This window comes from Equus przewalskii, chromosome 23, assembly GCF_037783145.1.
Source record: "Equus przewalskii isolate Varuska chromosome 23, EquPr2, whole genome shotgun sequence".
NCBI lineage: Eukaryota > Metazoa > Chordata > Mammalia > Perissodactyla > Equidae > Equus > Equus przewalskii.
In genome coordinates, this window is record NC_091853.1 from 26,161,337 (window position 1) to 26,186,030 (window position 24,694).

At 48.9% G+C, this 24,694-nt stretch overlaps 1 protein-coding gene across 2 annotated transcripts in view; it reads left to right on the forward strand.

The window, feature by feature from the left end:
* PLXNA2 (plexin A2) overlaps nucleotides 1-24,694 on the forward strand; it is a 213,034-nt gene that overhangs the window by 94,280 nt on the left and 94,060 nt on the right. For both annotated transcript variants that reach the window (XM_070591167.1, XM_070591168.1), the window contains one exon: nucleotides 2,331-2,465. In XM_070591167.1, coding sequence (XP_070447268.1) covers nucleotides 2,331-2,465 — 135 coding nt within the window. The remainder of the gene's footprint in view (nucleotides 1-2,330; nucleotides 2,466-24,694) is intronic.

A 24,694-nucleotide genomic window follows, 5' to 3' on the forward strand; every position in this document is an offset into this window, starting at 1 on the left:
AACAGCAGGAAGCCACTAGCTAGGCAGAATAAGAGCACAAGAGGAACTTAGGGGGAAGAGGAGAGTCCAACCCACAAGGGGAGTTACTGGGGTAGGAATGGCTGAGAGCAGAGTTTCTTCGGTTCCACTGAGGTCACCTCCTCATCCTCAAGCCCAGAGCCCCCAACTCACCCACCAAAGCAGGTGAGGACACAGTATCCCTGACTCTAGCCTGTTCCCACCCCTGGGGTCTAGACACAGGGCTTCAGGTAGGAGTCAGCTATTTCTGCCTCTAGGAACTCCAGGACCACAGTTCCCCAATCCACAATGGGCTCGTGGTTTGCTTCCCACCGACTCCAGTCTAGCCCAAGCCAACAGATGCAGACCATGCCCAGGGTCAGGCCCCTCAAGTATGCAAATTCTCAGGAGGGTAGAGGAATATGAATGGAAGCACTGGTCCTACTTTCCCAACTCTGCAATAAGTAGTGCTCTTGACCCTCCCTCCTCAGCCAATGGGAACTGAAAATGCATCCATTCGTCCATCCTTACATGTTTATTGTGGTGTAAGGCACCAAGCTTGGCCTTTGGGATGAATAAGTCATGGTCCTTGCCCTCAGGAGCTCTCGGTGGGATGGGAGAAATGGGCAGAGGGAAGGAGATGGTTAGAAGTATAAGAGAGAAATCAAGGGGAATAGAAAGGGGAAGCCTTAATCTTAAAATCTTTCAGAGGAACTGTCTCTTGACCTCACTTTGATTTAGCACTAAACAGTCCACGATACTTTATCAGCTGGTTCATAGTTCATGTCCTTTCAACAGGCATTTCTCAAGCATTCCCTTTTATCCATCACCAGCTATGTTCCCAGCTTCATTCTAGTCCTCAGAGGGTTATACGAGAAATAGAAAACACATCCCTGCCGTCAAAATGTTGATGAACTTCTACACATGTGAAACAATTGGAAAACAACTTACGTAGGTAGTCAATACATGTTAGCTAGTACATATACAATGAGCAAATCAATTGATTATAATCCTAGGAGAAAATGTCCAGTAGGAAAAAAGACATCAGGGTGAGGAGCAATTAATGTGGTGGAAAGATTGGGGAAGGCTTCATGGAGAAGTGGGGCTTGAGCTAGAGGGGGTTCAGAGATGGGTAGAAGACAAAGAAAAGGAACCATGGCGGGGAATATTGGTCAATAGGCAGCTGCTGTGTTGGAACAAGAAGCCTAGGGGTGGGAGCACATTCAAATCAAGGGCTCCTGACCACCAAATTTTTGTATGACCTTAGGAACTTCTCTCTACAGAGTCTCAGTATTGTATATAGAGCTTAGATTAGATTAGCATTTCTCAAACCCCCAGACTAGCAGCATCCGCATCACCTGGGAATTTGTTAGAAATGAAAATTCTGAGGCCTCATTCCCGCTGAACCGGAAACTCTGAGGGTGTGCTCAGCCATGTCGTTTACCAGGCCCCCCAAGTGATCTCAGGGCACACTGGTTTGAGAACCACTGGACCACATCAGTTCTTCTAGAGCCTGGTCACTCATTAGATTCCCCTGGGGAGGTTCAGTACCCAAAGAAGATGCCTAGGCCCCACCCACAGCGATGCTGATGAATGGAGCAAGCCCTGGCATCCATTTTTTTTTTAACTTCTCAGATGATTCTGATGTGCAGCCAGGGCTGGGAAGCACTGGACTAGATGACATCAAGTCCTTTCTGACTTAATATCCTGGGATGGGCTCTGAGAGACTAAGCCGGGATTCCTGGCTCACTAAAATCACCAGGTGGATTTGAACACATTCAGGGGAAAACGTTTGGGGGCAGAAAGACCTTCCTGAGATCCTAAAATCTTGACTCTTTTGCTGACCAGCTTTTTGCTTGTTTATGTGATTGTCCCACCATTCTCCCTTACCTGCCTGAGGCAGAAACACTGTGTGTAAATGTTGACTCTCCTACCCCAAAGATAAATAAGTATGCACAAGCACACACTCACTTGCACATACACTCATCACACAGTGCTATAAATATATATACACACACACAAGAATAACCAGGTAGGGATATTCAAAATCACACCTAAGGGCATACATATATGTACACTCAGATAAACCTACTATCAGAAATCTAAAACTCGGCACACGCAGACCGCTTGGGAAAGGATTCCTCATGTTGGAAACTGGGCTGTCTGAATTTAGGAGCACCTCTATCTTCCTTGCAACCTAGCCTGCTTCAGGGTAGCAATGGGGGTAGGGTGGAGGGATTATGTTCTGTAAATTATCTGCTCTAGGCTGAGGCAGCTAACCTGCAGTGGACTGCTGAGTACAGATGCTGAGGACACTCTTGTTTCTTTCGCAGATTCGAGCCGATGGTCCCCCCCATGGCGGGGTTCAGTATGAGATGGTCTCCGTGCTCAAGGACGGGAGCCCAATCCTCCGGGACATGGCCTTCTCCATTGATCAGCGCTACCTGTACATCATGTCTGAGAGACAGGTAAGTGCTGACACCTATCCCTCCTTTGCAAAGCCCAGGAGGAACTGATAACCTGTGACCTTTCTTCAGAATCTGTTCCATCTAACAAGAGGGACCTCTGGGCTTGCTGCTCAGGCATCTTGGGACGGGCAGAATCCCTGGAGGCTTTTGGGGGAGCCAGAGAGAAGTAACTGGGGCCAGCCACTTCCCGGAGGCCTCTCTCTGGGCCACAGCCCCTGTCTCGATGCGTGATGAACAGCCCCGCAAGAATGGGCCAGACTGCACGGAGCGGCTTGGTGTGATTAGAAGTTAGATTTACTGCTCCTGGGCCCACAGAGTCTGCTGCTCAAGGGAGCCAAAGAGGTGTAAATAATCCAGGCCTCCAGGCTGGGCCCGATCCTGGGAGAGACAGGCCCAAGATAAGGCCCCGGAAGGAGATAAAAATCTTGGCCTGAGTCTTAGACTGATGCAGGGTAGAAGCTGGCCAGCTCTGGGAACCTGCAGCTCTGCCTGCAGACGTGAGGAGCCCCGAGAAATAGACTTCTACCCTCTGCTGGATAGCAACTGAGCAGGTCCCCCACCCTCTCAGATGGAGAGTTATTCTGCCGGATTGTATTTGCTTTGAATATGTGTGAGCAGAGAGAAGGCAAATGCAGGGAGATCCATGGTAAAGGAGAAGAGAAAGAAGCAGGGAAGACAGCATTCACCAAATCAATGGAGATGCAGAAAGCAAAGCAAAGACCTTAGGAAAGGCTAGTTCCTTCCATTCAGTCAGGGGGTCACCAGTTGTTCAGCAGGAGCGGTGGTCTTGGCATTGACCTCAACATGGTAAGTAAGATAAAGAGCAAAGAAGGAGAAAAATGATTGTGAATCTGTCTTGGTGCTGAGGACACGGACTTAGGCTAGACAAGGATGCTGGGCTGGAGGACTAGCGAGCTTTCACAAGGTGCCTCCCACCTCGTGTGTCATTCTCCAAATACTCTGTGAAGATTCCAGGTGTCCTTGATCAGCATCACCCTGCCCAGAGGTCTCTTTCCCTCCTTTCTTTCTGAATGAAGGATTCTGAATCCAGGGATGAGGGATGAGTGGAGGGAGGAAGGAAAAGGTGAGTGGGCACATGACAGCATAAGGGAAGCAGTGATGCAGCTCTAACATGAAAATTACTTCTCGAGAAGAGATGACACAAATCATATGCTAATTGCATGCAAATTGCATCCAAATCCTCTTGAACCCACCTTTCTTTTTACCTTCTCCCCTGTGGCCCCTGCGGTTGAGGCATAAACAGGTCCAGATGGGAATTTGGTAGAGCTGGAGGAGGCTTTGCCTAACCTAGAGTGGGCAAGACAGTCTTGGAAATAAACACTGACCTATCATTCTGATGAAACAGTCGCTGGGTCCTAAAAACACACATTTCTGGGCACATACTTATTGGGAACAACGTACTGGGAAAACATCAAATGAATGGGACTTGGTCACTACCCTTAGGTTGCTTACAATCCAGTGCATACCTGGGTATCTGTATCGTCACATTGAAGTCTATAAGTGCTCTGGTTTTTCTTCCTATTTTCCTTTGTTTATAGACAAAGGTTATTTTTTAAACAAAAATGGTAGATGCTGAGCATACAGATTCAAAGACTACATACAGAAAAGAAAATGGAAACAAGTCTACAAACCCCACTACCTAAAATGTAACACCATGTGAACATTTGGTGAGCATCATTCCAGACACTTCTGCAGGAATATATACAGGTAGGATAGATGGATAGATGGCAACCTCGATAGGTGGATAGACGAATGGTCAGAGGGATCAGATAGACACACATTACACATGATATTTTCAAAAGAGATGATGTGTGGCTGAGGACCAAGCAGGGAGCTGGGTAAGAGCTCTTTCCTGGCTTCTCTGCACCCAGTGAAGTGGAAAAGCAGAAACAGCAAATAGAACTGACCAGTGAGACCTCAGTGGAACTGAGAAGATGCTCAGGCACATATTTTGGCTGCGTGTTTTTTCCCCAAATGGGATGCTTTCTGAAATTGCATTCAAAATGCAGCCAAGGGAAAGGTGGGTCAGGACTGGAGGCTGATGAGTGGCCTTCAGAGAATATAATGACCTCTTGAAACCGTATCTGATGCCGCCTCTGAGAGCATCAGCTCTGACTAACCAAGTGTGCACATAGCTTATATCTCAATATCCTCTCCTTCGTCCTTATCTTCTACGTCGGCTGCCCAGTTCTTGAACATCTGCGCCAAACAGAAGGGTTCAGGAGTAGCCAGTCATGCTGAGCAGATATAGGAAGAATTTGGGTTTAATGACACAGGGCTGTCTCGAGATAGTAATCAAGGTAAGATCTTAGTTAAGGGAGCTCTCTGTGCCAAGTGGATCTGTGATCAGCCGGCAAAGTCTAAGGGGGATTTGTGGGGGAGCTCTGAGGCCTGTCACCTGGAGAGCCATAAATCCTGTAGAAATAGGTAGCCAGGTGATTTCACCAGGGGCTGGGTCCAGAGATGAAGGCCAAGGACAGCTCAGGAGGGCCATCTGTCTGAGGCCAAGCAGCTATGAGTACAGAGTCTTCACAGACAACTCAGACCTCCTTAAGGAAACAGTTGAATGTGTAGCAAGAGAACAATCAATGAAAATGACGTCAGATGACCTGGGTTCTAGTCCAGCTTTTGCTATAACCGGAAGTATGGCCCTCTCACAGCTTCCATTTCCTCTCTTATAAAATAGAGATGTTGCATGAGGTAAGAGGGTTGTCTTTGCAGTCCGAAGTCCTGACTCAGATCCCATCTCAACATCTTACAGCCAGATGGCCTCAGACAAGTCGCTTCACCTCCGTGTGTCTCATAAGGGTCAACGTGAGGCTTGGCTGAGGCAATCATTGAGTAATTTCTTTTATGCTGCCTTATACTCTGCACAGATACTCATTGTTCAGATTCTCTGTGGCCCCTTCCAGCTCTTAACGATTCCATCACTCGGGAGAGTGGCAGCTATGAGTTGTAATTAGAAGGAAGATAAGCGGCCGTGTGGCACAGCCTGGGGGCCTCAGGCTGAGCCAGGGGGCCTATGTTCTAGTCCTGGCCCCCCAGTAACTAGCTGGGGGACCTAGACCCTTAGCTTCTCAGAGACTCAGTTTCCTCCCCTTTAAAGATGGAGGTAATAAATCTAAGTCTAGATTCTCTTTTGGCTCTTAAAGAGACTTGTCTAAGGTCTTGGGATCAAGACTTTTCTCCATCTCCAGGAGCACAGTACACAGGCTTGAGGTTAGACTAAAAGAGGAACTTTCTGAATGAGAGTTTTATGAAGCTGTGTGTGCTCATACAAACTTCTTCCCTGAAGGTGAACACTGCAGAGAAGGTAGACATGCTGGCTGGTTATGGATACATGTATTCTTGTTTGGAGGCAGTGATTTCAGACTTTGGAGTCCTCTGAAAGAGCTAAGACCATATAAGACCTCATGGCAATGGGGCTTCCCATCACTTGACAATAAATCTCTAGGCCTCCTACTCTCATCCCTGCCTTCACCTCATCCCCCACTCTCGTCTCTCTGTCCCCCTCACCCTCTCCCAAATCATGGCACCTGCTGTGTCCTTGATGCCACGTGACAGCAGAGCAGAGGCAAGGCTCTGGTCTCAAGTTCTGCCTAGAGAGGTTTTCATCTCCCCACAGAGCTAGACCAATCCAGTGTAACTCATGTGTGCTCTCTCGCTCTCTCTCTCTCTCTCAGTTAATTAAATGTAATTAAGAAATAGGACTAGTAAGAAGTGTCGGGTCGTTAGTGCCACTGCCTAACAAGTCGATGTTAATATACTGTTAATAGATCTCAGGCCAGCCAGTCCCAGGGGAAAATTTGGGAACTGGTTCCCCAATCCTGCTAATTGCCCAGGTGCACCACTGATAAGATGCCTGGCTCTTCCCTAGAAAGCCTGCCCCAGCTTCCTCAACAGCGAGTCGACCGACAGATGTTATGGGCGTTAATACAAGTCGCTCCCATATCCTCGGTGTCTAATGGAAGTCAGACAGCGAGTCCGGGAAAGTCAGGCTATGAGCCAAGTGAAAAGCCAAGCAACAAGATGAAAAGAAACTTGATAGCCCCAGTTTCCACCCAACTTGTCAGGCTGGCCACTCCCAGAAAGGGAATATAACGCTGTACTCAGGGTAGATGGGAAAAGAGTAAGGGGATGGAAGCAATTAGTCTATTTTATACTTTAATTAGTTTGAATTAGCAGAGGGAATAGAGGCATAAAATGATCCAGCGAAGGGTGAAATGGAAAAAGGGAGTCACAGTGGAGAATGGCTCCGTGCAGGCTGGAAAGGGCCTTGGGAACAGCAAAAAGGCTGGTGGGGCGGGTGGGGCGCAGTGGGGAGCATGGGATGCTGCTGTCTATTTCCAGGCCTGGAGAGGCAATATAGCCTAGTGGATAAGAGCTGGAGCATGGGAGTCAGACTGACCTCCACTCAATCCATAGCCACTTACTAGGCATATGGCTTTGAGAAAGTTAATTCTCTTCTCTAAACCTCAGTTTCTTCATCTGTATAATGGGATTAATAATGCTAACTATTGTGAGGATTGAGAGAGCATACATACATTACCTAGTGCTGTGTCTGACACATAGTGCTTTCAATAAGTGGTAGTGATTATTATCATTATCATAGTGTTATTAGTATTACAACTTCTGACCAGAGAGAACTAGAAGCATCTCCATTATAAATTATGGCTGAGACAGAGATCCCGGTCTCAGGGAAACACCTCCAACCTGCAATTCCTGCTGTTCCCTCCCACGGGACACCTCAGAAGCCTCTGGCCTGGCTGAATGACAGCATCAGGCTGAGTTGCTCATAATCTGCTATTTATTTTTAAAATCGAGGAATGTGCCCAGCAGACTAAACAGTCTTGCTCCCCTGGATACATGTGGAGGCAGCCCTGGGCCTGTGCGTGAGGCCCAGGAGGCTGGTATTGCAGGCATCTGTGGAGAGAAGGGAGGGGGACCCTGAACCCTGGTCATCCTCCAGGCGTCAAGGACCCTATCTGGCTGCGTGGGTGGACGCTTGGCCAGAAGGGGTCTATCCATGGGGCTTTTCATTTCTGGCCTCTCCAGGTGAGTAAACCAAGCCTCAAGCTCATTGCAAAAGACGGGGCTCCCATCCTCCCAGTGCGGGCTGGAAAGGGCCTTGTAGTGGACACTCAGACCCCAGTTCTGAATGCCCTTATATGTGACAGTAGTCAGCACGCTATTCCAGTCATTTATTGCTATGTAACAAAGCACTTCAAAATTGAGGGGCATAAAACAACCATTTTATTATGCTCACCAACTTTGTAAGTCAGGAATTCAGACAGGGTGCACCAAAGAGGGCTTCTCTCTTCTCTACAACATCTGGAGCCTCTGCTGGGATAACATGAATGGCTTGAGGTGACTAGAGTGACTAGGGGCTACAATCATCTGGACACTTCTCCTCTCACATGTCTAGCACCTGGGAACTAGAAGGCTGGGATCGGCTGGGACTGTTGACCAGAGTGCCTTAGACAAGGCCTTTCCGTGTGTCTTGGGCTTCCTCACAACATGGTAGCCTCAAGAAAGTCAGACTTGGAGCTGGCCCGGTGGCGCAGCGGTTAAGTTCGCACATTCCGCTTCTCAGCGGCCTGGGGTTTGCTGGTTCGGATCCCAGGTGCAGACATGGCACCGCTTGGCACACCATGCTGTGGAAGGCATCCCACATATAAAGTAAAGGAAGATGGGCATGGATGTTAGCTCAGGGCCAGTCTTCCTCAGCAAAAAGAGGAGGATTGGCAGCAGTTAGCTCAGAGCTAATCTTCCTCAAAAAAAAAAAAAAAAAGCTCAGACTTCTTGAACATGGCAGCTCATGGCAGACATGACAGCTCAGGGGTCCAAGAGGTGAGTATTCCCACAAATAAGGTAAAAATGTTATTGCCTTTTTTATGACTTAGCCTTAGAAGTCGCATGGTTCTCTCTTTTACCTGCCTCTTCACTTCTCTACTGCCAGTCACCCCAGGCAATTCTGATGCGTGTGGCCCATGAGAACACTTTGAGAAACAAGGCTCAGGGAAGATAAATACATGGTTTCCTATCTCCCAGGGTCATGAACCAAAGAGCATCAGAGCTGGTAAGGACCTCAGAGATCATCCATGCTGACCCCAGATGGGAAATATGAGGCTCACAGAGCATCAGGCAGGTTGGCTGCCCTTTCAGCATTGTGCAACACCCAACGCCCAAGTCCAGAGTCATCAGAAGTGGTGTGGTTTTCCAAAACTCACAGGAAATGCCAGTAGCTTTAAAGCTTGCTGCGGATTTGCTAAAGGCACGTTGAGTCCTAAATGAGGCCCACATCAAATGTCTGTGAGCTCTGAAAATGCTTCTAAGAAGCCTTTAAGGGAATCCATCAGGACCAGGATCACACAGCCCAGGAAGTGCCCAGACAGTGGCTTGTGGCTTTAAAGCATTCTCTTGGGCAGTCTCTCTGTGGCAATATTGCATCAGGCCGCTCACAAGGGGGTCCTGCTCGTGGTCCACCTTCAGGATGCAGGACAATGGGACTTCACCCCGATGGATTATAGGAAACTGACTTTTTAACCACCCCTGCCTGAAGTAATTTAAGAGAGTTGGGGCAAGAAGAACTTGGGCCTGGAGTTATTAGAAACAAAAATTATTTGGAAAGATTGTGTAGCTACCCTTCTCTGAAGGTCTCACGTGCAGGAGAGACACCTCCACTCCCCAGCTCCTTGCGTTGGTTTAAGACCCTGTGCAGGTGGGTAGGAAGGATGGAAGGACAGACCAGACCCCTCTAGCATGCCATCCCAGCCGTGTCCCGCCGGCTTTACCAGAGAACTAATGTTAATTTCTTTGGTTTGGGGGAAGGCCCGTCAATGGCAAACCTGAATCTAGAAGCAAAAATAAGAAGCATTTTCAAAGGGCCAATTGTGATGCGAGAATATTAAGCCTCCTGCCTGTGGCCAAAGCCACTGAAGTGCCAAGCCCCTAAGGCATCTAAAGACTTGGAGAAGGGAAGAAAAAAACGTGGGGAACCACACTTCCAGATGTCCTCTGCTCATTTATTTTGACATCTCAGACTATTATTTTGATTGTGCACATTTGTTTAGTCCAGGCGATAAGGCTTCCCAGGGCGCAGGCAGAGCGTGCCAAGGTGTATTTTTACAAGGCGGTGGAAGTCGCAGTAACAGGAGCCCTCCCTTCTGCCTGGGCTGGGAGGCCTGGGCTGAGCCACGGTGGGGGAGGAGGGAATGTGAGAGGCAGGGGCTGGAGCAGAGCCTGAGGGACTTTTGGGAAGAATTACAGAGTTTGCAGATTAGGAAAGTGAGGATAAGCGAATTTCTGCTGTACTTTTGTTTTCAAACGTGTCACTTTCAATCCAAGCCTTTGATGCACATGTGTTTCTGGTTAAGGACGGGAGACCCCAGTGTGGCCCAGGAGCTGAGGGCTCAACTCAGTGCCTTTCCCCAGGGAGGGGCGGAATCCTGCCTCCTGGGGGAGGAGGCACTGGAACTGTGACCAGCCCAAGCCTGAGTTTTGATTTTTTCCTTCTTTTTCTTCCCCCCCATTTCAAATGTCAGGGAACAAAGAGGCTGACACAGAACTGATTCCCTGGCTATTAACATTCTCATTGGAGCATTTTTTATAAATATTTTCACATGACGGAAAGGAAATGCAAACCCACCATATTAATCAGACGCTTGGCTTGTTGTATTTAAGAGAGAAAACTCCAGCCTCTTATTTTAAAATCCTTTGGTTTGGAAAGAGATGATTGAACATAATGCCCAGGCTGGGAGAACTGGTGCCAAAAAAACTGATTTCTCCAAATGGGCAGAGGGCTAGAGACTTGTTCTCTAATCCTTGGCCAGGGATTTGATTTCTCCGTCTAGGAGGTATTACTGAATGCTGACTCTGACTGCCCAGAATGAAGATCCTGTGACTGAGAGATGGGAATCACAGTGCCCCAGTCCCAGAAGGAGACTCTCCCCTTATTTTAAAGATCAGGAAACTGACGCCCAGAGAGGGGAGTCACGTGCCCTGGTCGTCCTCTGAACTACCAGAAGAACCAGAATTAATCCTAATGAACCTGATCCAGCCCGGCATTCTTTTCCCAACTTGACAACAGCTTCAAGCAGCACAGGCAAGAAAGAAAACTAGTTGTGTGTAAAGACTTTCAATTAAAAAAAGTTAAAAACAACCTGGGCCCAAGAGAGTCCCTGAAGATGTTCCCAAGGGTCAAATTAAAACAGGGAAAGATTTGCATATCATTTGCATACATCCACTCATTCATTCAACAGACCGTTAAGTGTCTACCATGTATAATGCATCGAGCTGTCCACTGACAAGTCATTTGCATATGCAGATGTAGATAGGGCAGTCTATCTAACTAATATTCCAGCAAACATCTTAGAAATAGGGCTGCCCTGATGGTAGCTACCTTTTGATTTCCTTCTGCTCCTTTCAATGCAACAACAGCACTGCTAAATGTGCTTTTATGCAGAGATAAAGAAAATAGAACCCCTGCCCTCAGGGAGGTCACATTCGGGAGGGAAAGAATAATGTGTAGATAAATTACAATATAAATTGAGCGGTGTTGTAGCAGAGATACACAATGTGCTTGATGATTGAAGTAACTCGTACCAACCAGGGAGAGACCTGTCCTTGTCGCTCCATACTTGGGCTCACTCAGAGGACTCACCCTGTCCCTGACATAGCAACCCAGAGCTGGTTGAACCTTAGAGATAATCTGGTGAAGAGTAGACCTTTATTTTATAGATGACAGGAGACCTGAGGCAGAAGGGAGGATCTTCCAAGCCAGAGTGTGAAGAAGCAGATAATGATTGACGGTGATAGACAGTTTTCTGCCCCATGAAGAACATGAGCTCTAGACTCTGCCTGCCTAGGTTCAAGCCCTGACAACACCATTTATTGCTGCGTGACCTTGGGCAAGTTGCTTTACCTCTCTGTGCTTCAGTTTCCTTATCTGTAAAATGGGCATAATTATGACATCTGCTTGAGGATTAAATTAAATGAATTAATACATAAAAAGCATGCTGAAAAGTCTCTGGCACATATTATTACCTGCTTAGTAAATGTTAGTCATAGTAATTATATTTTCACGGCTGTGCCTCCATTCATAATCACCAGGCCACGCCCTGCAGATTGTGCTCTGCATAGAGCCACACCTAAAAAAGAAATTTAACTCCCCTGCCTTCCTCTCCGATTTACTTTAAGTGTTGAAATCTAACACTTAGTTTGTGTTTTTCTTCTTTTAGTTTACAAACATGACCTCAGCTAATCCCACAAACCGTGAGATAAGTAGTATTGTCCCTGCCCTTTTTACAGATAAGAAAACTGAATTCAGTCCAGCTAAGTAATTTGCCCAGGGCCACCAGGCTGGCAAACCGCAGGGCTGGGACTTGACCCCACACTTCTGAAGTGGAATCCACCCCTCAGGCTTCTTGACACGGCGCCCCCTGGCGGCCGCGTGGTGCAGAGGGTACCTCCCCCGCTGCTCCCTCTCCTCTGGGCTCCAGATTCAGGACAGGGTTCAGAGGCGGCTTTCAAGGCTCCAGGGGACCAGCACAGACTCATGGCTCTTCAGTTAACACTCCCAAAGAGACTGGAGCAGTGCGCAGTTTGTTTAGAATACCAATAAAGGGTGGTGAGCACCGCCCTGGGCCTACGTGAGCAGCCCCAGGAAATGTCTGGGGTGGTCAGAGTGGAAGGAGAGGGAGCACAGAGCCCCGGGAAGTTACTACAGCTATTCATCCTGTGCAGCAGGCCGGGGCCTCCCGAGCCTTATCTTGACTCCCTAGCACAACCCATTTGACATGTGAGGAAGGCTCAGCAAGCTTAGGAGACCCAAGGCAGGCCGTTCATAGGACTCCTGGGAGACAGGGCTGGGATTGAGGCGCAGGTCCGTGTGGTGGCAAAGCTCCTGCCCCGCCCGCCTTCCCTCCACCACCGAGGAGGCCTGTTCCGGGACCCCAGTGGGTGATGTCATGACTCCTCGGCACATCTCCACCCCCATCCACAACGCGGCCTGTCTGGTGAAGGAAAACCTTTGCAAGGAGGGCAAGCGCGGAGCACGTGAGAGGTGTGCGGTTCAGCCTTCCTGGTGCAACTCCAAGTGTGAACCAGGCAAACCGGTGCTGGCTCAATCGCTGGCCCTTAACCAGGGGTTCTTAGGCTCTAGAACGCTTTCTGGACTTGCCATCTTGAGTCTTATCCAGCCAAATGCAGGGGCCCCGTGTTGGCGCCCCAGAACTCTGCAGCCTGCTTTGTAACGCCTTTCCGGAGCTCTCCCTCAAGCTCCCTGCGTTGAGTGTCTGTAATTGAATGTGTTTTATTTAGACCATAATGGTTAGTGCCACTTTGGATTTCCAATTAGGCTTCAATCAGAAGCCGAGAGACTGATTCGTTTTGTTGTTTTGATCAACACAAAAGATGGCAACATCAGAGGAGCCGTCATGAAAAGTTATCTCCATCCACTGATGACTGGGACAGTTGCTCTGATGTGAAGATACAGCTTCAGAGGTGCCGAGAGATGCACCAGGCGGCAGGGAAGGGGGAGGGAGAACGGGGCAGTCAGTGGACCCTAAGAAAGAAGCACGGTTAGAAGTCCTGAGGGGCTGTGCTACCTCGTTTCCCCCAGAGAGGGTGGGAGGTGGGCACTGGGCATTAGGCAACTTGAGGAGGCTCCTTCCTGTGTGGGTCGGGGTCCTGGGTGCCCATGCAGGACGGGAAAGGAGCTGGTCTCCACTTCAGCTGGTTTCTCACACGAACGGCTCAGGCCTTTTATCCAGGAGAAGCTCCGGGAACGCAGGGTTCCCATGAGGTGGGAAGCTCACCACCGACCGCCTTCTCCAGAGAAAGTCCTCTGAGCTCCTCAGCCAGGAGCGACCAGCTGTGCTGGTTTGCAGAAATACTGGGGGGCTTTTCCTCCGTGCCTGTGAATTCTGGCCAGCTGCTCCCACCTGCTGCCCTCGGACAAAGTTTCTCTCTGGGGACTGGTCCAAGGGATGAAACTGAGAATCCAACTTTGAGCTGCCAGGGAGCTGGGGAGGGGAGGGAAGCGGAGGGATGACGGGGTGGGGGGGTGGTAAGAGAGTGGTGGGGGAGTGCTAAGTTAGGATTCTGCCATTGGTTAGTCATCAGATAGGCTCCTCAGTGCATTTGAGTGAAGGCCAACAGGAGCCTCAGTTTCCCCATCGATAAAATGTATTTGAGTGCCCCCTGTGGCCGTGACATTTGGTGCCTTCCTTCTGGCCATGAATATGTTTCGAGCAGTGGCTGTGTGCACAGAACCTGGAGGCTGACCTGGGTCTGGGTGTGCGTGCGCCTGTGAGAACAGGGTTGTAGGGGGGCGAGTGAGAGGAGAGCAAGCGTTCCTGTGTGTTCTGGGGGTGTAGAAGGACGTCTACTGTAACACAGCTCTTTCATGCCACAGGGCAGGGCTGTGCTCACTGGGGGAAAAGCAGGGCCCGGCTCCTTCTCCTCACAGCTTGCTCTGTTTTCAGAGTCCCGCTTGGCTGCATTTTTCCAGCTGGCCCTTTGATCTTTCTGTGGCCTGCCCGGCTCAGGGACCCAGCAGGTCAGCCAGTCTCCACTTCATAGTTTGCATGCCACATGCCGCACAGTTAAATTCCCCGAGCCTTTGCCACTCTGCGTGGAGTAACCTTCCTCACTCCCGCTCCGGGTCATCCCCACTCCCCACCTCTGCAAACAGGTTGGGGTTTGAAATTTGCACCGGGTGGAGGGAGAACTGGCTGTGTCATCAGCTGCTGGTGGCTTAGCAAACAGTCTGGGTTCAGCCTCTGTCCCTCAAGTAATGTTTAATGATGAGGAAAGGGAGATGGGCAGAGATGAGAGTCAGGCGGAAGGAAGATTGGAAAGAGAAAAATGGACAGAGCCAAGAAAATGTCTTATGGAACCACTCAGCCACTGAGTAATCCATCAAACGACCTTTGAGGACCTATTGTGTGCACAGAGCTCATCCTCACAAAATCACACATACACCAGGAAAACGGTATTACAATACAGTATGCAGAGTGCTGGGGATGCATGAGAGGATGCTACCCAAAAGAGACGGTGAGTCAAGGAAGGCTTCCTGGAGGAGGCGATGCTCTAGGTGAATTCATGAAAGGGGAAGGGTTCACCAAGTGGAATAAAAAGCAAAGGAGTATTTCTCAAGTGAAGGAAGGCATGGAGGCATGAAGAGTTCAGCATATTTAGGGAATCTTCCCTAATTTATCAACAAATTTGATGTTGGAGCTGAAAGCAAGAGTTCGGAAGGATCAATCTTTGGAGAATATCCATAGCACACAGGGGAGCAGCCTTCACGGGGGCTCAACCCACCTGCCCTTACAAGGATGGGAGGAGCCTTGGCCCAGAAAGAAGGGGCTTCAGGCTCCCCGGGCTCCTGCGGCTGCAGCATAGAACCTGGGAGAAAGCAAACCTGCCCCCAGCTCCTGATGCTTCCCCTTCTCTGGCACAAGCCCCCCAGCAGGTCCCTTGGACAGGCCATGGATCTAAGCAGCACAGTCAAGAAAAAGGATGCCAGGGCCAGGCAGAGCCCACCTCCGAGGCCCCTTGTGATCAGGCCAGTTGCCTTCAGGACGGCCACTTCTCTGTACAGCAAGGAAAACCTCCACCCAGCTCAGGTTTATAGGAAGAGGAAAAGAAAGAGGGTGAACCCGTTTTGTTCATTCATTTGGTCATTTCAACATTTATTGGTAGCAGAGACCATGGCTATCTGGGCTGCCTCTGTCTCCCCAAGAGATCGTACAGTGTTTGGCCCTTACTAGGAGCTCAGGGAAGGGAAGGAGGGTGACGAGAAAGGAGAACGGTTGGAAAGGAGGCATCGTGGGATAGCATGAGGAGCTCATCGTTGGAGGCAGTTAAGCCCGTATTCAAATCTTGGCTCTGCCACTCTTCAGTAGTGCCTGGCTTGTCCTCTCTAAAGCCTCAGTTTTCTGTTCTGTAAAGTGGGGATAACAGTAATCCTGCCTTATAGGGTTGCTGAGATGACTAAATGACTAATCCCTGCAAAGTGCCTGGGACAGAGCGAGAGCCAGACCCCAGACATGGCTCCCGCTAAGCCCTGTTCCTCCTCTCTGTTCTCTCAGGAGCTCCCTGTTGCACTGCCACTGAGCCCCCAACCACGAACGTGTTGCTCATTTTTCATCCTTAAGTCATCTGCCAGTTGCATCTATTTCTAGTCTCTGTCTTATGAGACAAGAATAAGGAAGGGAAACAGATAACTGCAGAGGCTCATTTGCCAATTGTCAGCTCCTGCTGTCAGCAGAGCTCTCTGTCTGCTTCTCCCTGGGTGCCTGGAAAAATCATTGTGACCTTTTATTTACTGGTTGATCTAGTCAGCTCTTTGCTCCGGGTCTCTCTGCCTCCCTCCTCTCCAGCCCACCCACATCATCCCCACCCCTCCACCAGCCCAGCACTGGCTCCCTGCCTCCCACGCCCCATCACACTACACGATGGGCCCTCTGAGCCTCCTTATCTTCATGATCAGACTCTTAAAAACCTGTGGGCACAGAGAGGAGAGAGAGCCAGCATTATTGATCTTTCTTGCTCGATGCTCCTGCCAGGGAGGGTTTTTGCTGCTCATCCTCTTCTGTGGGCCTCTTCTTCTGCGCCCATTTCACTGAGGAGCTAAAGTGAGATTTCAGCCAGCAACTGACCTGCCCCAGAGTCACTCACTGAGTCAGCAGCATTGCCCAGAAGAGCATGTGTTTCTACCAGCCCCTTGTTCCAGAGTTTGCCCCTGGGAGTTTCTTCCATTTCCCCTCAACCTCTGCCACTCGCTGCACCAGCTCCTGGCCTGGCCAGCCTGCCATGGCCAGCAGCTATTTCTGCTTTTCTTCTCTTTCCTCCCTGAGCCCAGCCATGCCTTCACCGACAGCTTCTCTGAGCCAATTGGGCTGAGGTGTGCAGCCCCGGGGGGCGTGGGGGTAGCAGTTGGGGGCAGTGACAACCATAGTGGTGACAAGGAGACAGAGATGGCTAACAAGTAGGCGCTGACAAGAAGACATACCACAGAGGTCCCAAGAGGCCAGGAATGAGCCAGGCAGGCCCATACTACCTGTGTCTTGATTGGGTGCAGGAGTTAATTGTATATGCAGCATGTCTGTGTGTGTGTGTGTGTGTGAGTGTGTGCTCATGCACACATACGTGTATCATACACAAATCAGCTTCCAAAAAACATTATCCAAGGTAGAGTATGGCTTCTTACTCCATCGCCTTCAGGCCATCTGCCTTGGACCTCCCAAAGCCTTCGTGGCCCATCTCTGAATCGGCCAGCCTCCCAGCTCCCTTGAATTTGGGGAATGGAATTTTAAAAGCCTCTTGGACAAGTCAGCTCCTTTCTTTCCAAGCTCTCTTCTTGGCCCTCGCTGTCAGCATCAATTTTCTGCAGGGAGTGATTTAACCTTCATTTATTCATTAATTCTTTTTTCCCCTTAACTTCATTAGGTAAGATTTATAAAGGTGCTGAATTGGAAAGGTCACCTGTCCCCGGGCCCAGGACACAGTGTGCCTTCATCTCTTCTCATGAGCTTCCTTCCAGGAGTGCTGTGGAGGTGGGGAGTGGAGGGGAGGAGCAGAGGAGAGAGGGAAAGCAGAGCCTCCCCCAGCACCGCACACAGGGGACGCCACAGCCTCTGACCGGCTCATGAGACGTGCTTGCTGGTGGGAGGCCCGCCAGCATGGGGCAAGGGCGGGCTCTATTAAGTGCCACTGGGATCCTGGCTCCACCGTCTACTAAATTGACCTTCGCCAAATTATCTAACCTCATTAAGCCCTCAGTTTCCTCTTAGAAAAATTGTTGATAATAATCGACTCTACTTCATCATCAGGTTGTTGCAGGGTTTAAACGAAGTAATGTCTGGAGAGCACCGAGCACGGTGCCCAGCACACAGCAAACACTCGATAAACAGTAGCTTTTTAGAAAGATCTTTAATTGTCCTGGACGAGCCCTGGCGGTCGTTAACTCACTAACCGCTAGAGAGAGGTACACAGGGAGTCTGTTTGATTTCTCCAAGCATAGGAAGCCCACGTATTCCATGATTGATCCCGTCTCCAGGACCACAGGAAAAGCATCAGCTCATGGACGAGCCAGAAAGAACCTAGCCACCGCCTGGTGTCAAGATGGCTTCCCAGGGCCCAGTAGATTTGTGCAGGCTAAGCTGGCATCCTGCTCTCTGCCGTGACCTGGCCACGCTCACCGTCCCAGGCCCACCTGGCAGTTAATTCTGGGACTTTCCCAAGTTTCCAAGGCCTGCTGGGCTCAGCCTTCAGCCCTCTCATCTCAAGGAGCTGTCTCTCTCATTAACAACCTTCCTAGAAGGAGAGGAAACAGATTACAGGTTAAAGAACCATACAGGTAGTTTGAACTTGTAGAAAGACAAGAGCATCTGCTTGCTGCCGCCTGCATGTGTCCTTGCTCCGCATGCCCCCAACAGGACTTAAAATCATCCCAATCAGAACGAGGTAAGCTCTCTGAGCTTCTTTAACTTTATGGTAAAAACCACATTTATGGTGAATGTCTGTCTATTTGGTGCCTCCCCCATTAGGCTCTAAGCTACTAGGGGACCGGATGTGGGTCAGAGGTACCCCGTCCCCTCCCAGTGCCGATTGTACAGCCAGAACTCAATCAGTGTCTGAGAAAATAATTTTAATAGGAAAGCACAGAAAAAAGCAGGCAGGCAAACGTATTCTGTGTGCCAAACTGAGAATATTGGGTTTGAATGATCACAGAGGATTACAAGAATTAATTTTATTTTATCTAATATTCTTAGAGTTGGAGCCTCTGGAATTCAGCATGCAAATTTATGCTCATAGTGCAAATTGGAGCATGCCCAGATTAATGGAGAAAATGCTCGTCACCTCACTTCTTCCAGAATCCTATTTCCCTCACCTGGGATCACCTATTAGTTTGCCAAGGATGCACGAAGGGGTAAATTCCAACAGAGGAAGGAACTGTAGCACTGGGTCAATCTGACCAGCGTGTCCTTTATGCTAGAGACAGTGAACAGTAACCCTCCAAGGAGCATGGGGACTTCTCAGAGTAGGCACAGGAGACCCAAAATGTTAGTCTGCTCCCAGGGTAGACCTCACTGGTATGCAGAGCATTTCACATGTGTGAGATTTGTTTGCACCGTCCTCCTGCGCCAGGACTTAATGAGATTCTTTGGTCATTGTTCATAAACAATGCTTGACCTTTTTCGAGTGGCAACATTGTATCGTTTTGTTTCATGGACTAGGGCCCTACACGACAGGCCATTTGGTATAGTTATTGTTCCTTTTCAGATGAATTTAGTTCTAAAAATGAATTTGGTTCTGCGACTCTCACAGTATCTGTTAAGATCACTGGAGATGCTGGTCCCTGAATAGCCCAGAGAAGAAGTGACCGGGAATCGTACCCAGAACTTCACGGTCACTCCTCATTATCGGAGTCCTTCCCTGGTTCTTTAGCCGTGGCCACTGCCACAGCCACCATACCTGGCATCTAAGGACAATGTAGCTTGCGGCACTATCTTGGCCTGGCTGTGGACAGTTTCCTCTCCCTCTGATTCAAGCTAAATCAATATTGGAATTTATAGGAAAGAAAGACGGCCTCACATAGCCGTCTTTAGTTGAACTTGCCTGAAGCATCAATATCAGTCAGTGGTATGTCTGGTTCTATTTTGCATGAAGTGCAATTTCCTTACCTGTGGCCCTAGACTAACATCTAGTGGCCATGGGTAACGGCGGTCGGCATCAGTACAGACAGTGAAGCTGCACACACAGCGTAGTCTTTAAATATTTTCTCTCTCTGGGGTCAACTGGACAGAATAGATACCGTGTCACTCCTGAAGCTCTCGGGGCCTGCCCTAAGGGACACATCTCACTTTAGTCATAGAACTAAGGTGATTGACGGTTCCTGAGTCCAATGAAGAGCCTGGTCCTTTTCAGTCCAGATTGTAAACCCCTCCTACTTCAGGGACTGCCTTTGGCCCAGCGGTGTCGCTTTCCTGCATCCTAAGGCTACAGTCTTAACATATAAAATTACCTTAAACATAAACAATGACAGCTAACCATTAGAGCAGAGTCATCCTTTTACATTGTAAAAATAGAGTTGGGAATTGTCACTTTTAAGAGGTAAGAGAGAGACATATGGACAGAATACCAAGAGACTCTCATTTGTCTCTTACCATTAAATCTAAATTATAAAACCATAGACGGGAGACTTTTACATTGGGAACCTGTTTTGTTTTCCTTTGTTCATGAGAAGTGTGTGGAGGGTTCAAAAAGCACACACTTGAAAAACGCATCGTTTTACTGCATTTTGGTTTCCCCCAAAATGAAGATTTCATCTGCCTGATCTCTAGATCTATAACTTGGTGACTAACCTTGTTTCAGTGAGATTTCTGGGGGCAAACAATTGGCCAGTTTCCATTATGATGCTTGCTTATGTGTGAGTATGTTAAGTTCTGTTCCTTCACCTTCTTGGCTTTGAATTAAGACGTTTAGGAAGTTACTAATATGTGCTACAACATGGATGAACCTTGGAAACATAATGCTAAGTGAAAGAAGCCAACCGCAGAAGACCGACCACATATTGTATGCTTCCGTTTGTATGAAATGTCCAGAATAGGCAAATCCATAGAGACAGAGGGTCGATTGGTCATTGCCTAGGGCTGGAGCAGTTGGCAGGGCATAGTGGGTGGCCGGGGGGAATGGGAAGTGACTGATAATGGATGTGGGGTTTCTTTTTGGGGTGAAGAAAATGTTCTGAAATTAATTGTGGCAATGGTTGCACAAGTCTGTGAATATACTAAAAACTATTGAATTTTACACTTTAAGTGGGTGAATTTTATGATATGTGAAGTATATCTCAAAAAAGCTCTTATTTAAAAACAAATCTTAGGAAGGCTGGGCGATAATTGTGCGGCTACTCCATAACCTCTCCTTCCCCGGTGACCACCACCCAAGAAGGCACAGGCGTCCCACGAGGGAGGAGGCCAGTGTGTGGCATCTGAGGGGACCTGCTCTCCTTCTTTTCATTTTCTCTTCCTTTTCCTGTCTTCTCCCTGCTCTTCCCTTTTTTTTTTTTTTTTTTTGAGGAAAATTAGCCATGAGCTAACTGCTGCCAATCCTCCTCTTTTTGCTGAGGAAGACTGGCCCTGAGCTAACATCCATGCCCATCTTCCTCTACTTTATATGTGGGACGCCTGCCACAGTATGTCATGCCAAGCGGTGCCATGTCCGCACCCGGGATGCGGACCGGCAAATCCCAGGCTGCCGAAGCGGAACGTGCGCACTTAACCGCTGCGCCACCGGGCCGGCCCCTCTCCTGCTGTTTCCTATTGCTTCTATCTCCCTTCTATTTTTTCCTTCTCTCTCTACTGATCCCACTAGCCATTGGGCTTTCCTGGACCCCAGGAAGCTGAAAAGGGAGGGAACAAGAGCTAGTGAAAATCAATCATAACTGTAATAATAAATTATTAAAATTATTATAAATTGTTATTAGAGCTGTCCAGGGCTTAATTTAATCTCCACAACATCTCTATTAGGGGGATAATTATCCACATTTTAAAGATGAAGAAACTGAGACTCTTCTCATGAACCTGCCCCAGCTTGTCATGGGCAGAACCAGAATTCAAACCCAGGTCTGTCTGGCCTCAGAGCCTATTCTCCAAAGCATGATAAGACCTTAAATATGAGGCTGGGCTTGGTTATTTATTGATGAATTATAATAGAAGTAATTTGATGGGGTTCAAAACGGCAATATCTAAGATCTCATCTGTTGGCCTGATATTTATGGCCATTTATGGGTGATATCTGTGTGGCTCTTCCATTCATTATGGTTTTCATTAAGACTCTAATCCTGTTTGGAAGTCTGTTTGTCATTTTTAACTCCTCTGTTTAATCTTGGGCAGCCCTAATCCTTCTTCACTACAAGTCAGAGGGAGACAGCTCCTGATGGCTCTTTTCTTCTCACAATTATGTGCAGGCAGGGGGCTGGAGGAAGCGATGAGTGTGTTAGCAGCGTCTGCGTCTTATGAGTGTGTGTGACATGTATGGACTATCAGTGTGAGCGTGTGATTTGAGTACGTGTGAAGTGTGTGTGGTGTCAGCGTGTTGGTGTGGAATGTGAGTGTATGGTATGAGTGTGTGTTTGTGTTCATGGCTGTGTTTGGGTAGGAGCATGTGCTTGTGGAGTGATGGGGCATGTGTGTGTCAGGGGGCTATCACTCATAGTATTCTTTTTTCAGAAGAACGAGAATTCTTGAGTTGAGGCCTAGCCATTTGTTTCCAAAGTACGAGGGGTCTTCCCCACCCGCCCCCCTTCTATATGTATCGATCCCCCTGGGATGAGAGGTTCTAGAGAGTCCAGGAAGGCGTGAGGAGCCTGCCAGGTCTCTCTCCTGAGACGATCTGAAGTTAGAGGGGCTCCTGTCACTCATCGTGGACCCTGAGCCTCTGCTTGGAGTCCCCCTGTGATGGAAATCTCCCTCTCTCCCAGAGTTGTTGGTTTGTAGACAGATTCTTCCACTGGGCTATGCTTCCTTGAAGGAGGCCCAGAGTTGTTTCCTTTTTTGATTCTTATTTAAAATGCCTACTCTCAAGGAATCACTAGGAAAAGAAATCTGAGTGGGGACATCCCTTACTGTGTCTTTCGCTGTCCGCAGAGCACACCCCAAAGCTCATTCTCTCTGCTTTGGCTTACGTTTCCTTGCCCAGGGCACTTCACCCTGCCCCTCCTCAGGTCCCACCCTCTCCGTGGAGCCTCCCCTGCTCCTGAACCCACACTCAACTCCCACCTTCTCTGTACCCCCTAACCCCCTACAGGGCTTACAAGAGGCACAATGTTTAGCACTTAAAAATATTCTGTCTCTGGCTCAGCTAGGCTAGAACTCCAGTGGACCCACACTACACATTTAAACTCCCTATTTCCCTAGAAACTTTGGGCATCAGGGCCACCAGATATGGTGGTTCAGGTTGTGTACTGCACAAAGGCATCTGACTAAAGGCCAAGTGGAAGCTGAAACCGAGTCCTCCCTCATCTTACCAAGCCATGCGCCTGGAGGGGGCCCTTTTTCAAATTGCAACAAAGTGCTCTATTGGCTGGAGGTGGCCCAGAAAGGGAGCCTCAGAGAGCTTGATCCTGTTGTCTCGAGGCCTCTGGTAGCAGCCAGAAGAATGCTTAATGAGGGACACAAAGACTGTAGCCTCCCCTTCCCCACGCCTCAGCAGATGAAGTCTGGCCCCCAGTGTCTTCCTTCAGAGGCCTGTACCCTGTCTCTGATTAATCCCATCACCACTTAACTCCACGTGCCCTCGTCTGCCTCCAGCTCAATTTTCACTTCTCGGTATCTGCCTTTTAAGTGTCCTAAATCTTTTTTTCTCATCTTTGTCATGTCCTTCCAACTAGTTAGCAAACTCTAGCAGGGAGCGTCGTGTTTCCATCTCCTTTGCTTTGGGCCACCCCTGTGACATCTATCTGAGGATTCTGCCCCCAGTGGGGCCAAATCGGTGCTGTTGACACCCTGAGCCACCAGCTGAAGGAGCAGAGAAACCAGAGTTCTGTGCTCAGGGCCATGAGCCGGGACACTGACCGCTCTCCCCAAACACCAGCTCAGCTAGGCGTCTTGTGGGATCCAAACACAGCCACTCAGCCTCCCTTCAGCTCAGGACCTAGTGACCCACAAAAATGTCTCTGAGGATTAGAAAGTTCTGGAAAAACTCAGCCCATCTCATGGTCTCTCTCTAGGGTGACACAAAGTGCAGGACAAGAAAATTAAGAAGTGTCCCTTGCCCTTCACCAGACTAACCTTTAGTTGTTGCTTAGGGAACGATCCATTAGGTTTCTGATGTGCAGTGGCTTGGCAGGGACTAAAGCTGTCCCCCTCAGGACATATGTTTGGTTTGGATGGGGGGCCAGCCCATGTGAAGGCAGAGCATCCCAGGACACGGCCGTTAGCTGGGTCTGTGACATTCTGGCTTGGTTCTTGCCCTGCAGAACAATGCATAAGGCAGGTCTAGCCTGCAGCAGCCGGAAAAGTATGTTCTGCCTTTCCTTCCTGAAGACCTCCAACCCCACGCCCTTGGCTGACCCCCTTTACTTCCATCTCCACCATTCAGCATCGGTGCCCCCCTAACAAACTCTCACATTCCAAAATAAAGCATTCAGGCAGTCTCTAAATAGCGGTATTGATGCTCCATCCCCACATGCCCTGAAATGGTAATGTATCACCCGTGGTGCGGTTCCAGACGGAGCCAGATTACGCTCAGGTGCGTAGAAGTCCAGGTCTAATTAGAGTTCCAGGGAACCAAGCCATTGTATTATTAATGATTCTCCAGCAACGGTCTGATTAAAACAGTAATTTTAATAAGCACAGCTCGATGCTAAGTGTTCACTGAGCACCTAATTACATCAGTTATAAGTCCAAAATTATTTAAAATTCCCCTCTTTTCCAGCAGACCTGGCATGCACCAAATAAAATAGAGACTCAGACAGCTCGCTGATTATTTGCTCTAATTGATTTCCTAAACACCTGTTAAAAAAAAGGAAAAAAGGAAAAAAAAAAGGAAAAGAATCTTTTGTCTCTCTTCCGTCTCCCCACATTCCCCTCTACCCCGTCTATCCCCAGAGGCTCCGTGACACTGGGTACATTTGAGGCTGCCATTGAAGGAGGCCGAGACTAGAAAGCAGGGAGGAAGGTAAAGATTTGAGGAGTCACTGCCACCACCCTCCAGGCGAGGGGAGGCTGCAGAGCTCCAGTCCTCTCTTGCTCAGGCAGGGCTGGGAGAGGCAGGACCCCCAGAGGACTTCCACCCAGGAGCCAGTTCCTTACAACTCCCTTGGCTTCGTTAGCCCAGCTCTGGATGTCATATTTAATGACTGCGCTTGCATCTCCTGGAAGACAGAGGCAAAAGGGTCAAGAGGCTTCCCAAGGTGGCACTCCCCAAGTTCTTTTGACCCATGAGCCAGGTGAGTTGAAAAAGAGACCTCACACCTGTTCACTCTGTAGAGGGACACCAGGATTTCAGAAAGAGTGGTCTGCTGAACCATCTGAGAGTTGACTTCCAGAGTTTCGTTTTTTCAAAAAATCAGCTGATCAGTAAGTTATCAATCTGTCCCCAGAAGTAACACCAATCATCCCTCCCCACCCCCTCCCCGCCCCAGGTTTGTGCAATAAACCTGGTCCTGAACTATGCAACGCTGTGGCTCTCACTTCATG